This window comes from Balaenoptera borealis (assembly GCF_965194805.1).
Source record: "Balaenoptera borealis genome assembly, chromosome: 13".
In the NCBI taxonomy this organism is placed as follows: Eukaryota; Metazoa; Chordata; class Mammalia; order Artiodactyla; family Balaenopteridae; genus Balaenoptera; species Balaenoptera borealis.
Window position 1 is genome coordinate 11135193 of NC_138870.1, and position 16418 is coordinate 11151610.

The 16418-nt window shown below is 44.2% G+C and overlaps 1 protein-coding gene across 2 annotated transcripts in view; it reads left to right on the forward strand.

Annotated features, from left to right (window-relative positions):
* Window positions 1-15176: 15176 nt before the first annotated feature.
* The window catches only part of FAM234B (family with sequence similarity 234 member B), a 36549-nt gene continuing 35307 nt past the window's right edge, over window positions 15177-16418 (forward strand). For both annotated transcript variants that reach the window (XM_082352592.1, XM_082352591.1), the window contains exon 1: window positions 15177-15772. In XM_082352592.1, the coding sequence (XP_082208718.1) occupies window positions 15595-15772 (178 nt within the window). In that variant the 5' untranslated portion in view covers window positions 15177-15594. The remainder of the gene's footprint in view (window positions 15773-16418) is intronic.

Sequence of the window (16418 nt, forward strand, 5' to 3'; positions counted from 1 at the left end):
TCAAATAGCCTGTGAAAACATCCCAAAGAGATTGAACCTGATTAGAGTCAGGTTCAGGAAAACAAGGATTCAACAAAGCTAGGAACTGCAAACTGAGTGAAAATATAAAAAATTGACTCTTTATGAAGAAATGTTATAAGAACTCTGAAGTTCTACTATGGGTAAACGTGTAATGTCTCCTTAAGAAGTATTTCCCTGATCTATAGTATGCATGGGAAAGATGTCAAAGTTCATCACTGACTACTTCATAGAAAAGTTACAATCAACCTTAAATATGATCACCATTAAAATAACGAGACATAGGTTACGAAATGAAACGAGATGACATAATTTGAGGTTAATAAAATGTAAATAGTTATTAGAAAAGAATTTCAATGGAAATTAACATCTACATTTTATATAATTTCTCTTGATTGATTCTAGGTTCTTAGTATATTTTCTTTTTTCTATTTCTGTTCTGGTGGCAACTTTAACATTTTTTAGAAGAAGTATATGCTTATTATCCACTTATACAAGTGAATATGGCGTCAAAAGTGAAAGTTCTCTTATAACACAGGTTCTCTCCGTTCATGGATGCAACGCAACACGCCGCCCACAGATAATCATTCTTGACAGTTTTGTATTTACCTTTCCTGTCTTAGTCAATTTAGGCTGTTCTAACAAAAATACCCTAGATTGGGTAGCTTATAAACAACAGAAATTTGTTTCTCACGGTTCTGGAGGCTGGGAAGTCCAAGATCAAGGCGCCAGCAGATTTGGTGTCTGTTGAGGGCCCGCTTCCTGGTTCATAGAAGGCCGTCTACTTGCCATGTCCTCATGTAGCAAAGAGGCAAGGGAGCTCTGTAGGGCTCTTTTATAAGGGCACTAAGACCTTTCAAGGCCTCACCTCCAAATAACATCACGTTGGGGATTACGTTTCAACATATGAATTTCAGGGGGACACAAATATTCAGCCCCCTGCACCTTTTATACACGTTAATCATTTTTACACGCACACACACATACACACGATAGAGCATTATAGATTTATTTCTGAAATTTATGATGGGCATGTTCTCATATTAGTACATTTGTATCTATGTCATTATTTTGAGTAGCTAAAATTAATTTTGTACACATATTAATAAATTATATTTTTATTTCTTTGAAATGATATACACAAAAATCAAATTGAAATGAATTATACCTTCTTTTATTCTTTAAAATTAAAACATTGTAAATATAAACTGAAGTAGTGGGACTTCCCTGGTAGCGCAGTGGTTAAGAATCTGCCTGATAATGCAGGGGACAAGGGTTCGAGCCCTGGTCCGGGAAGATCCCACATGCCGCGGAGCAACTAAGCCCGTGCGCCACAACTACTGAGCCCGCGTGCCACAACTACTGAAGCCCACACACCTAGAGCCCATGCTCTGCAACAAGAGAAGCCACCACAATGAGAAGCCCGTGCACCGCAATGAAGAGTAGCCCCTGCTCGCCACAACTAGAGAAAGCCTGCGTGCAGCAACGAAGACCCAACGCAGCCAAAAATAAATAAATAAATAAAGTTACTTAAAATAAAAAAATTAAAAAATAAACTGAAGTAGTAACTGGTCATTGGTCCCAGTTGTATCTCTTTTTCTCTAAGTTGCCAGTTTGTAACTTTCATCCCTTCATTAAAAGGGATAACAAATCCACAGATCTATAAGGCCAAGGTGTGAAAAGCGATACTTTTGTAAAGGAAGCAAATAGACTCTTGCATCCCTGATCTTTAAGACTGGGGAGTGGAAGAAAATATATTCAACAATTTTTCAGATAAGAAAACAGAGATGCAGGATTAAAATTAAGGTTAAAAAAAGAATTTGTAAGGTTAAAAAAAGAATTTGTAAGGTTAAAAAAAATTTGTAAGGTTGAAAAAAGAATTTGTAAAAAGAATTTATATGGACTAGGCAGAAAAACTTCATGCAAAAACCCTTTCTCTGAGGTGCTTTCTCTTATTTAAGGTTGGTCTAGTAAAGAAGAAAAAGAGCTTCATTCTTAGACATGAGAACAAAACCTCAGGTCTTTATGGTTAACTCAGAAAAAGAAACAAGGAGAGAGTTCTGTGATGTCATAGGTAGCAGTAGCTCCAGGTACATTCTCTTCTCTAAATAATCCATTCTTGCTCTTCACTGGGCATTTTCAGCTTTTAGAATACACGTCTCATGTCTCATGTCTTTAAAGATTTAAAGCCCGAACAGTGAGAGAAAACATTTCTGAGGGGAAGGAGGAATTAATTCCATAAAAAAACCTTCTCTCTAAGGAATGTGAGCGTTGACTGCTGAAGGAGAAATTAATGTCAAAGGAAACCTCTTGCGTTGGGAGACAAAACTTCATGTGCTTAAGAGAAAGAGAAAGGAGGGAGGGAGAGAAAATATTTTTGATAGGAAGGAGGAAATAACTTCAAGCAAACAGGCTTCAGTGTTTCAGGCCTCTGAAGGGTTGCCATACGGAACAGGGATTAGGCCTTGTTCGCTGCGGCTTTGGGAGGGAAAATTAGCTTGCGGGCTGGTGGGCGTGGGCAGTAGTCACGACAGCATCCAGCAGTGGATTTCGGCTGCATACCACGGGCTCTCGGGAGCTGATATTGTCCAAGCAGGGGTGACGTGACGGAGGATTACAGAAGCCATTCCTACTCAGCGGGGATTAGATTTGCAGAGCTCTGAGATCCTGTCCAGCACTGAGATCCAGCGCTATTAAAAGAAGCAAACACACACTCTCAAATCCCCTTCAGCCAGGCAGGCGCTGGACACGGGAGTAGGAGTGACATAGGATGGCTCTGTTGCCATGGAGAGACCGTTGGCGGATGGGGGCAGAGGGATGACCTCGGGAAATATTTCTAGCAGGGCTTCAGCAATATAAAGAGTTTAATTGAAAATGAATGGCAGAATTCGGGGGCATGTGGGTGGAGACAGGGTCAGAGAGCTCCCCTAAGGACAGAAACCGGAGCTGGCATGGGCACCTCGGCCTGAATGGCCCACATGCTGGAGGAGATTTAGAGCATTTCCACACAAAGACACTTCAAAGCCTGGGGTGCCCTGAGGCATAAGGCTCCCAACAGACGCCCCCTTTGCCCCCATGTGAAGGCTGTACTGTCCTTTCCTCTGAAATTGCCATTCTGGATTTGCATAGAAGGCATGAAATTAAAGTTGGTCCGCGGGGAATTCCCTGGCGGTCCAGTGGTTAGGACTCCGTGCTTTCACTGCTGAGGGCCCGGGTTGGATCCCTGTCCTAAGATCCCACAAGCCGTGAAGTGCGGCCAAAAAATAAATACATAAATAAAAAATAAATTGAACAGCATCTGAGGCAAATATATTGAGTGTGATAAAGACTAAAGAAGAATTTTATTTATCATTCCAGTTTAAACTAAATTTTTTTGCCAAATTCTTTCCTCTAAATTAATACTTACGAATATCTAGTTTACCATGTACTAGAAACTGGAAGAGATGGTGTGTCATCAATGAGATTAATATTTTAAAACCTGGATAATGATGTAATGGAAGACAGATTGGAAATTAAATTGTCACTCCACTGGGAAAGAATTACATAATATAAAGCCAAAGATAATGAAATGAAATTCTTCAGTGTCTAATATTTCTAGCCCTACTTTCAAGGTGAAAGAGAAAAGATGTACACAGATTTTCTCAATAAGAGAACTCGATCATTATGTATTGAAGGCTGAGGAAGAAAGAAATTTGTCTTCTGAAAGAACAACTTAATATTGTGTGAAATGTCCTCTATCAGAAATCTACTTGTCTTAAAAGATTTTGTTAGTGAAGGAGAGAGTAGTTTTGTGTAAATAAAAATCTCTGGAATAAGACAACAGAATTTCACAACTGTAAGGCCAAGGTATTAAAGAGAAAAATAAACATTTTTCACAGGAATGAGAAAGTATAAAAGAATCATATCTTACCTCTGAGGGTGGTAGAATGAAAATGAAGTGTATGTGATGGTAATAAGAAAACAGCTTCCTGTAAATCTCCCTGAGAATACTGCTAATAGTCTTTAAAGCTATTGATAAGGCAAAAACTACAACGACAGAAAGCCCCAAGGTCTGTAACTCTAAGGAGAAAGAGAGAATGAAGAAGAAATATGTCTAATGTCATGGACGAGTAACCCCATGCCATATCATCTCTCCAAAAACTCCTCCTTAGTTTTGTTTTTAGCCTCTTCCCAAATTAGGACAAGTGCCCTTTCTCAGCTGGACTGTACCTTGATGCTTTTGATCTTGAGATGGAAATGTCAGACCCTAAGAGCCAGAGGCCATCAGAGGATTTCTCATCATCTTTGTGAGCTTTGTGGCTCCTGTTCTCTGCCTGAGCTTGTCTTCCTTAAAGTTCCCCGTGGTCCTCTGCCCAGATTCAGTGTCTTTGTTCATCAGGACATGAATGACAGAGGGCAACTGAGTGTCTGCAGGCATGACCCGGTGACATTTCCAAGGACTTAGATTGTTTTTCACTCCATGTGTTACTCTGCTCAGAGCAGATCCTGTGGGTTCATGGAGATATCCATATTCTCTACTTCATTTGGGTCACCAAGGGGCAAGTTCATTCCTATCCTCTTAGAAACATGAAAACATACACACATGGTTTTTCCATAAAGAGAGGCTTTTAATGGTGAAGTTGTAAAAAATATCCTGACGCTTGTGTCAGATGTTCAACCTGGCTTCTGGGAAGAGGTTTATGAATCCTGTTGTACCTTGTTTAAGAACAATAATTAGGAATTATTAGGTCTGTTAATCCCATCTGCTTCCCATGAGAAGAAAGAATCACTGTGGGGCTGGATTAGGGTCCCTGGCTTCACACTGAGGTATCTATACCTCCTACGGTGGGTGTTAAAAGCCGGACAAGAGAAGAAGAAAGTAGCTTGGGGGAGAATCTTTCTAAGACAGGGCAGGAAGAAGAGAAAATAATATTGGGGAAACCTACTATATATAACAAAACAAAACTTCACATCTATCAAACAGAGATACACAAAAAGAATATTCGAGATCGTTGAAGCTTTTGGGGGCCAATAAATTAATACCCATCTTCCCTGCATAGCTCCGATTGAAGGGAGAGTAGACCAAAGAGATACGCAGATGAAGATAAAAATATCAGCTTCACTATCGAAAGCTAGACTGAATAACGTGGCTTAGATTTGTGGCCAAAAGGGCTTGCAGCTTCTTTCTTTGAATTAGAGAGGCTTACTCAGTCTGGCATAGCAGGAAAACTGCAGGCTCCTTAAGCCACAGCAGAGTAGACCGAAATGCACGCTCTGAAAGCATGCAGATCACTCCTAGTCTTTCCTTCCTGGATCTCTCTGTAGCATTTAAACAATTGATTAAATACCGCCCCCCCATCCCCAAACACTTTTTTCTCTTGGTTTCCCGGACACCAAATTCCCCTGGTCATTCTTTGATCTCACTGGCTACTCCTGCTGGTTTCCTGCTGGTTCTCCCTCTTCTCTGTGAACTGTGAATGCTGAAATGCTTCAGGGCTCACTGTCCCCTCCCCTCCCCTCCCCTTCCCTTCCCTCCCCTCCCCTCCCCTCCTCTCCTTTCTCACACTCACTCTTTTAGTGACCTCATTCACATATGGGCTATATGCTAATGCCTCCCAAATTTACATCTTCTCCTAGGACTTCTCCCTGAACTCGAGGTTCTTATATCCAGCTGCCTAGTTCCCACTTCCACTTGCACATCCGATTGGATGTCCACTTTAGCACATCCCAACCCAAACCCCTGATCTCCCTTTCTAGCCTGCTTCTCCTCCAACTCCCCTTTTCCAGTTTTCCAGGTGCTCAGGCCAAAGCCTCAAAGCCTCCTTGGTTCCTCTTTCTCTCACATTCAATTCATCAGCAATTCCCATGGGGTCTAACTTCAAAATAAATTATCTTACCACTTCTCCCCACCTCCAAAGCCACCACCCTTGTCTGAGCCATCATCAGTTCTCGGCTGGATTATTGCAGTGGCCAAAAGCTATTCACCACCACTACCATCCTGATCCAAAGGGATCCCTTTAAAATCTAAGTCTTACTTGTTTGTTAATTAATTAATTAATTTTTATTGGAGTACAGTTGATTTACAATGTTGTGTTAGTTTCTGCTGTACAGCAAAGTGAGTCAGTTATAGGTATACATATATCCACTCTTTTTTAGATTCTATTCCCCTATAGGCCATTACAGAGTATTGAGTAGAGTTCCCTGTGCTATACAGTAGGTTCTTATTAGTTATCTATTTTACATATAGTAGTGTGTATATGTCAATCCCAATCTCCCAATTTATCCCTCCCCCTGCCCCTGTCCCCTTTGGTAACCATAAGTTCGTTTTCTATCTGTGACTCAATTTCTGTTTTGTAAATAGGTTCATTTGTACCATTTTTTTTAGATTCCAGGTATAAGCGATACAATCTAAGTCTTTTAAAATCAACACTTCTGTGTCCCCAAACTTTAAATAGCTCCCTTTTTAACATAGACTAAAAGCCAAAGTTTTTGCTTATACCTGCAAAGTCTACATAACCTGTTTCTGCTCTGGCCATATCTGAGCTCATCTTTTGCTAATTTCCCCCTAGAACCATCCTTTCCAGCCACATTCTTGTTGGTCTTCTAACAGTCCAGGCATGCTTCTGCCTCAGAGGCTTTTCATTTGCTATTCATGCCACCTCCATAAATCTTTGTTCAAGGGTCACCCTCTTACTGAGGCCTTCTCTAGACATCAAATTTAAAATTGGGATCCCCTCCCCCATTGCCAGCAACTTTCACACTTCATTCCCCCTTCCCTATTCTATTTTTCTCCATGACATTTATCACCACCTGATACACTATATATTTTATTTAGTTATCTATCTTCTCCCTGACCTGGCTCCACTATTTTGTTTGATCTTACATCCCAGCATCTAGAATAGAGCCCAGAAAGTAGCAGTCACTCAAATATTTGTTGAATGAATAATTTAAAAAGTGAATGAATGAATGAATGAATGAGTCCCAAAGAGGAAGCAGCTATGCTAACATGCCCTCCTTCCTTCTTCTGATCTCACCAATCAGAAAACTCACTTCTTCCATGGTGCTGTAGCAGAAATGTCTCCATGTGGCAATATGGGACTGGGAAATAAGTGTTTCCCAAAAAGTAATGGGGGAAAATATAGAAACCCATTACAAAGCATCTCCTCAAATCAGACCAGTGCTGGCTTTTAAGACTGGGGAAGTGGAGGAAAGATTAGCCTCATGCAAAATCTTCCAAGTGAAGAACAAAACTCAGGTTTTTAAGATTAACTCAGAGAAAGAAATAAAACAAGACAGTTGTGTTGGGAAGGAGGAAACACCTTTATGCAAAATCTCATCTCTAAGTGCCCACCTGTGGTCTTTAAGACTGGGGTAAAGGAATTTAAAAAAAGTAATTACTTAGATGAAAGAATAAAATTTACAGGTTTTGATGACTAAAATAAAAAAGAATATGAGAAGGAAGAAGTAAAAGAAATGAATGAGATCTGAAGAACTGGATACATAAAAGGCAGCTTTATATACACAGTTTCTGGAAATTTTCTCAGAGCCTTTAGTTCTTTAAGGACAAGCACTTGGAAGGAAAACAAAGCAAAAGAAAAAAGAATGAATGAAAATATTTGTGGAGGCAAATGTCGAGTAGATTTATTTGTCTCACAACCTCTGCCCAGTCTGTGGCTAACTACATCCTCTCAGCTCTGCCACTGCTCTTCTCAGAACCTCAGATAACATCCTAGTGATGAACTAAGCATCACATCAAGTACTGTGTTATATTAAACCCCAGGCTGATGAACCAAGCTTGCTGCCAAACCTAGAAGGATGGCCAGAAGTACCTGGTGATCAGGTTTTGTTAGTTTATTTTAGAGGCAATATTATAATAAAAATATTTAAGAAATAATTAGATGATGAAAAGTATGAAATAATTTTTAGGTCAAATATTTGAGAAATAATTTTTAGGTTATTCAAAAGTTACATTATTATAATGTGCTTCAAATAAGGAAAACTGAAAGTGTTAATGGTACAGGAATGTGAATAATGGCTAGTATTTACCATGATTGTATGTTAGGGAGAACTTACTTTTTATATAGTATATCTCATAGAATGGCCATTCACCTTCCTTTTGTGACAGATTAATATAGAAGGAAAGTTTATTTCCATACGTTGCGTGTTGGGCTGTCATCTAAGGCGATAGTTCCACCTAGCCGGGGGCATCGCTCAGGGCAGAGAGATCCAGGGAGCCTCAGTGTCTGTGTGTTATTAGGTCCAGTCCTCCAAGGGATAAGAGCCATCTGTGGCTGCGGATAAGAGCGTGGCTGTTGGAGCGGCAGGTATGCGTCAGACCGGGGGTAGGTAACTGTCCCATCTACAGCCAGGCTCACCGGAGAAGGAATGTGAGTTCTGTAAGCTTCAACAGGTTGTATGATAAGAGGAAGATAAACAGCACCCATATTTTCTTTTTTTTTGCCAGAACAGGAAAGCAGGTGAAAAGTCAGAATTTGTGCATACACTGTGTCTGAGAGACAAAGCATGAGTAACTGAATCCACCATGATCTCTTTCTTGTAGCTGGTCTCCCCATCTCCACTTTCAGTTTCTTCCAGTTTATTCTCCACATAGCAGCCAACTAGATCATAGTTGATCAAAGTCTTTCTCGGTCAAGGCCTGGAGGTTGCTTGCATGATCTGGCTGATGTTACCTCTTGCTTCTCACCACCAGCTCTCTGCACAGCTGTCCTCCAGGCCCGCTGGTTTCCGCCACTGAACCAAGCTCTTTTCTGACCCGGGTCTTCACTCAGCCAACTTCTGCCCATTCTCCGGGCCCTCAGGTTCTCAGAGAGCCCTCTCCTCGCCCCCTCCGCGCCCCGCCTAAGCTATGTTCTCCCCATAATTGTCTCTCATGGTACTGGCTTCCTCTCAGTCATAGTACTATTGTTATTCGTAATACTACACTATTCATAACCTGCTTAATGTCTGTCTCCCCCACTAGACTGCAAGGTCTTTGAAGGCAAGAATCTTATTGGGTTTGTTCACTATTTTATACGCAGCTCTGCGGAAACAACTGGCCCTTGAGAAGGATATAACCAGCGGACTCCAGGGCCCTTGATATCAAGTGTCAGTGTTGCTTATTCTGTAGTATGATGCCTATGGAGACGCAGAGATGAGATGACCAGAGGAAATTATCAGAAAAGCTGAGTCCACCTAACTGGAGGGCAACCGGGAGGCATGTGTGGAGTGTGTAAGCATTCCTGGGGGATAGACATTCAGAGGGACTGGGTTTCCTGAGGTCAAGTAGTCTGGGTGCTTGGACCATGGCACTGGTATGAAGAGGCGCAGTGAAAGAACTTGAGAACATCTGGATTACAGGAAGCAAGGAATGTGACCTTAGAAAAAGAAAGTCTTATTAATTATAAAAAGGTCCCCCACCTGTTTAAAAAAATTTTTTTTTTCTAAATGATCTTATTCTTCTCTCATAATGTGATAGTCATTCATTTGTGAATTCAAGTTTATCCAACAAACATCTGGGGCAATGTGCTTTGCATCAGATAGGGCTAAAAAGGATACAAAAATCTCACTTCTTTTTTTTTTTTGGCCATGCCAGCGTGGCTTGTGGGATCTTAGTTCCCAACCAGGGATTGAACCCAGGTCCACAGCAGTGAAAGTGTGGAGTCCTAGCCACTGGACAGCCAGGGAACTCCCTCACTTCTATTCTTAAAGAACTCAGCATTTAGTGTGGGGTTTTTAATATGGTAGACATATATTCAAATCATTACAACACACAGCTGCCTATGATAAATCCTCTAAGAAGGGCAGAAAAATCAGGTGTTCTAATAGTATGTGGTTACACAATCAGCAGTACCCTAATTTATTGACTTTCAGAGCATTACTTAGGACTTAACCAGTGAACTAGAAGAGCAGAACTAAAAAGACTCAACCGGGACTTCCCTGGTGGCGCAGTGGTTAAGAATCCGCTTGCCAATGCAGGGGACACATGTTCGAGCCCTGGTCCTGGAAGATCCCACATGCCGCGGAGCAACTCAGCCCGTGCACCACAACTACTGAGCCTGCGCTCCAGAGCCCACGAGCCACAACTACTGAAGCCCGCGGTGCTCCACAACAGGAGAAGCCACTGCAATGAGAAGCCCGCGCACTGCAATGAAGAGTAGCCCCCCCTCGCCGCAACTAGAGAAAGCCTGCGCACAGCAACGAAGACCCAACGCAGCCAAAAATAAATAAAAATAAAATAAATTTTACAAAAAAGTCTAAAAAAAATAGAAAAAGACTCAACCAGGGGTGTAATCCAAATATTAACAAATCAGTACATGTCCTGGCCAATCAGAACATGTCTGACTAATCAGCTAGGACTCCCAACCAATTAGAACAAACGTTGGCCAAATATCAGCCACACTCAATCATTGAACACCTATCATGAATCAAGTACTGTCTTTTTAAAAAAATAAATTTATTTATTTATTTATTTTGGGGGGCTGCGTTGCTGCGTGAGGGTTTTCTCTAGTTGCAGCAAGCGGGGGCTACTCTTTGTTGTGCTGCACAGGCTTCTCATTGCGGTGGCTTCTCTCATTGCAGAGCACGGGCTCTAGGTGCGTGGGCTTCAGTAGTTGTGGCATGCGGGCTCAGTAGTTGTGGCTCACAGGCTTAGTTGCTACGGGGCATGTGGGATCTTCCCGGACCAGGGCTGGAACCCGTGTCCCCTGCATTGGCAGGCGGATTCTTAACCACTGCGCCACCAGGGAAGTCCCTCAAGTACCGTCTTGAAGGGGTTTTTAGTATGGTTAGTATGCTATGAGTGAAGCAGGGATTACAAATAGTTTTAAAATTTTAGGCTGAATCAAATTGATAGATAGTAGCTCCCGGGAAAGCTGGGTTAAGGATTCTAAAGCTGTGTGTAGGCTCACGGTGCAGGAGTGTGTGATTGACATGTGCCACGGATGAAGAAAGGACAAATTGTAGCACATGTGCCATGTTCTTTCTTATGATTAAACAAACAAACCTGCATTCAAATCCTCCTTCAAGCGCTTAGCAACCCTGTGCCTTTGGGCAAGTGGCTTGTTCTATCCATGCTCACGTATCTTCATTGTAAGAATCGGGTGGTAATACCCACCTTGTAGGATAGTTGTGAGTATTAACCAACATTGTGTGAGAATTCCCTTGTATGAAATGACAGCTTCCATGAACAGATTTCACCCACTGTAGGATGGGGGTGAGATTCCAGCCTCCTGTGGAGGTTAAAGGCAGCAGGAGGCAGGAAAGGGAAGGGGGGAAAGCCTAAAAGTGGGATAGACCCAAGAGGGTCCTCGTGGAGGAAGACATAGTGGTGGAGTGGGAGCAGAGACCTGGGAGAAGAGACGTGCCTAACAGATTTTTTTTGGTGAAATGCTATGTGCCCTGTGACCCCTTCTCTCTCCCCCTCGAATCTTCAGGAAAACTACACAAGTCACAATATGCTTGGTCCACTGGATTGTTTTTTGGAAGCTGGTGAAGGGCTGGGTTTTGGATCAAGTTTGGCAAGGGTCCAAAACAGTGTCTTCCCTGTAGGTGATAAGTGCTCAGTAAATGAACACATAGGAACAAACTATGATGAGGGCCTAGAGGAAGGAGGGCTACAGTGGCCAGCGTGAGTCTGTCCTTAATTACACTGTCATTCATTCTTAAATATACGTTCCAGCCAGAGACTTGTTAAGCAGCATTTGTTTCAATCTCAGGGCCCAGAAAACGTTTTATAGTCTAGGCTAGACTAGTCTAGAAAGTTTTATGGTCTGGAAGTCTGTATGAGTCTAATCTGGATGAGCCCTTGTGTTTTATTAGAGGTTGCTCTGGGAACATAAACCCGTCTGTCTTCGTGATAAGCCATGCAACTCCTGGTGGTAGAGTCAGGTTCTCTGTGATGAGAAGTGAATATGCCACTTGTACCTGCCCTTTTCGAACTTCCTGATCCAAATGCAAGGCTGATGTCATAGGATCCTTGACATTTGCATCTCACCCCCAAATCTTTTGCTGAGCTCCTCTTTTGCTTTTCTCCATCTCCCTGCTGTCATTGCTATTTGCTACAGTATTTTCTTTTTGCTTTTTGATCTTATACGTATTGCTCCCTGATTCAATCTCTTTGGTACCCCTGTAGCAGAGGGTACTGCTCTGAGCCTGAGGTGGGTCTACCAGTGAGTTCAGACTTGTCCAGGCCCTGCTGACTGATATAGGAATGGCCACCCTTGGAGGGGCTGAGGCGCCTCCCGGGAGAGCTTAACTTTAGACGCACTGGCAAGTCCTAACTTAGGACAACAAGCTCAGCTCACGAGCAGAGCTTTGGTCCCTAGAAGAGAAGGGCAGTTCCAAGTAGAGCAGAGCCTGAAGCCCCTCCCCTTCACCAAGAACTTAGGTCTGTATCCTATAAATATGTGGGGTGACTAGTGTAGCAGAGACTGGCTTGATGCTCACCAAACTGTTTCCTTTTCTTCCTGGGCCCATACCTCCCTGGCACACATATTTTGTGTCTAAGTTCTGGCCAAATAAATGTGGGCAGAAGTCACATATATCACTTCCAGGCCTGGCCCATAAAACTTCCTGCATGATCAGGAGATGCAATGATCCAGTGGGGGAGTTGAAGGCCCTGGGATGAAGAAGCACCAGGCAGAAGGAGCTGGGCCCCTGAATGAACTGGAGGAATAGAGAGTCTCAGGGTTGCCTGTTCCCGCCCTCGCCTTGACCGTGACATGAGCAGAAATGAACTCTTATTCTTTAAAACCACTGAACTTTTGAGGTTGTTGCTAACAGCAATAACCTTGCCCCGATTGACTCACTGGGTAAAAATAAATAGCACTGTTTAATGAAAATACTGCATTTGACCTTGAAGAATAGGCAGCACAGCATTTATTTTTCTAATCACGTGTAACATAAGAAGAAGAAAGAGACAGTCTTCCCCAGTTGTCACTGCACTGAACAGCTCTGACATTTCAGCAGCACTCAAATATGAAGTGGCAGTGACTGCTGGGAGATACAGGAAGAAGTAACGGTTTTTGAAAGGAGGCAGAAATGCCCATGAGGCTTGGCGGTTATGGCAGTGCTGGGAGGGAGGGGTGGCCGCTGCTGTGCACACGGTGGTACTTGTTCCAAGAGGAAGGGGTAAAAGCTAGTGGGAGGGGCAGGACCAGCAGAAGAGGCCACGGTGTCTAGGGAATGGGAAGTACCAGATGATCAGATTTGCTTATGAGCCCATGTAGGACCTTTGGAGATTTTTTGAGCAATGCTTGGGGCATCACAAAGGTCATAAAGAACCAGCAAATATGGGTTGCCACCACAAAGCATTGGAAACTTGGAAGGTTAGGGAAGAACAATGCCGCTGCAGATCCTTGTAGGGAGAAGAGGCTCTTCTGGCTTCAGCTGTGATCTTCAGATATAGAGTTTCTTCTCTTCATGGCAGGCACAGCGGTCAGGCAGGGTAGGCTGTCCACAGGCTTATCTCCCCAGCCGATCCTTGTTTCACTCCTCTGGGAGGTAAGCCAAGTTGGGAAGTCAGGAAGCCTGGGCGTTTCACTTTCCAGGGCGCCCTCAGCGGGTGTCTGTGCAGCAAGGCACTCAGTCAGCCAGGAGACTAGAGAGGATGTCACAGCTTTTCTTTAGGTTAAAGGTTAGGATTCTGATTTGTTTGGTGGCCGCTTTGAATCTTTTCCTTTAATTGAAGAAAAGGACATTAAATGTGAGAATCACTGTTTTAAGCTGTGGTTCCCATGTTAAAATGGAAAAAAAAAAATGTGGAGGGGATGGGAGAGATTTCCGGAGGGGGCCAGAGTGTCAAAGAAGAGGAAAGGTCAGGGAGCCAGAGGGAGGGATTCCTGACATCTGCTTCCCCCTAAAAATCATTTCGGCAAAACTGGGGTGATGACTGTGGGGGGAGAGGAAATGCCATAAAGATTAGGCATAAAAAGGGGTTAGAGATGCCACATCTAGGGGATGCATATACCCTTACACATGTTTATGTGCAAACACGTAAGTGTGTGAACCCACACGGGTGCTTTGGGTGACGATACAGTTTGCAGCAAAGTTTTAATCAGACTTTGTACAGTTTTATTTTACTTTCATCACATAAGAAGGGACTTTCCCTAAGAAAAGTGGACAGATTTTTCTCCTTTCCTTCTCTGCTGTGTAACCTGTCTGTTTAAGTCCACCTGCACCCTCTCCTAGAAACCCAAGTTCCTATCCTACAGCAAAAACGGATCCTACTCACCTTAAAGGTTATTTTTCTCATATCTTCATATCTCAAGAATGTGTTCCAGTTAGCTAATCTGATTTCAGGCAAGTCTCTACTGGTTTATTGTGACCTGTAATGGGGCTTCTCTTAGATGACCCTCATAGATGCAAAATGTGTTTTTTAATCATACCTCCAGAGAAGTGCCAAACAGTAGAAGTTTCAGGTATTGTAGTATGCAGAAAGAATAAACAAATAAATTACTAACCCATTAAAGTCTTATTAAATTTATGATTAAGTTATTAAATTGTCAAAAATAATAAATTGTTAATAAAAAGAAGTGCTAACACTTATAAAACACGAGGTGCCACACACTGTTCTAAGTGCTTTGCATGTGTCCATTTAATTCTCAAGACTACTCTGTGGAATAGGAACTATTTCATCCCCAATTTGCAGATGAGGAAATCGAGGCAGAGAGAGATTAAGCAATTAGCCCTAGATCTGGCAGCTAGGAAATGGTGGAGTCCATTTGAACTCATGTGGTTTGGCTCCAGAAATCTGCGCTCAGTCGGAGTGAGTGACATTTTTGCGGGGGGAAAAGGGTGGTGAGGGTCGCTGTTAGAATCTCTGGGACTGTAACGGCGGCACTGTCCTAGGACAGTTTCTCACGGGAATGAAGCGGTCCAAGTGACAGGTATCTTAGAACTTTTGTTTGACACTGAGAAGTCACATCACCTTTACAGACCTCAGTTTTCTCTTTAGTAAAACAAGGAGCCTCTAAGGTCTGTTTCAGTTCTAAGATGAATAATATCTTCAGCATTCCTGGACTAAAATGCCGATCTCCTGGTGCCTGTAGGGAAGAAGCAGGTCTATTCTTGCTTCCTTAGACTCTTCAAGCTAGAAGCTGCGAGGTAGGGTGCTGTGTGGATTACCTGGAAAGAACTGGTAACCAGAGATGAGGCTTAGAGCTCCAGAAAACCTCGACTTTTACCTAAGAAACATAGAGAAACACATTTACTAGGTGCCTACTGTGTGCTGCGTGTTTTAAACAGATTATATAATATCATCCTCACAATACGCTCATGAAGTAGGTGGTACTGTCTCCATTTAAAAGATGAAGCTGAAGCTTAGCCATACCGAGTGACTTGCCCAAGATGGCCCAGCGAGTGATGGGTGCAGGCAGGATTCAAATCCCGTCCGACTCCGCCCACACGCATTTCACAACCCGGGCCTACTTTACTATCTATTATCTCATTCCATGCTCACTGCAAGCCTATGCGGTGTATTATTTCCCCATTTCACCGAGAAGGAGAGTGAGGCTCCGAGTGGTGAAGTGACCTGCCCAGGAAGGGGGTCTGTCCCCGAGGGGGCGGAGTGGAGCGGGAGGAGAGCTCACGTGGGAGCGGATGCCGCAGCCCGGCCCCTCCTCCCGGCCCTGCCTCGCGGTCCGGCTCCCACCTTTGCAGGTCCTGATCCCGCGCACCCCGACTGCGAACTACACTTCCCGGCAGGACGCGAGAGCGCGCACGCGCACCGGGGCCTCCGCCATGGCGACCGTGCTGTCCAGGGCGCTCAAGCTCCCGGGTAAGAAACCGCAGCCCCGCGACCACCCCGCCCCCGCCGGGCCTGGGGAGATGGGGAGGCGAGACTCCGGGGGCGAAGCCGATCGGGGTCTGGCCCCAACCCGGGCGCAGCTGCAGGCGCGGGGAGGCGAGGCGCTGCAGCCCCCGCGGGCTGGGGTCCACGCGCCACCAGGGGGCAAATGAGGCGTTCGGCGGGTTGGGGGTCGCCGGCGCTGGGCGAGCCTGGGAAACACGGAGGGGGGGGGACGCTGGAGGCGCGTGTGGATGGTGGCTCGGCGCTGCGGCGGCGGCGAATGTCAGGGAGCGCGTCGCCACTGTCCCCAGGGCAGGGCGGTGAGGTTAGCATCCTTTCCCGAGCTACGCGAAGGAGGTACCGCAGGGTCTCCAACTCCTTCCGGCTTGGGCTGGACCTGGGCGGGGTCAGGGAGCGGCAGGATGGCGAGTGACACCTTGGAGCAGCCTCACCACTTGATGACAACATTAATGCTGCCTTGAGGTAGGTGGGACAGGCATTTCCCCTCCTAAAAAATGAGTTATTTGGCAAATTGACCTGTCCAGGGTCGCGCAAGCAGTATTGGAAAAGCCTGGACTTGAACATTGTGGGGGGAGGGGGTCTTCTGACTGTAGATCCTGGGCTTTTGGTTCCA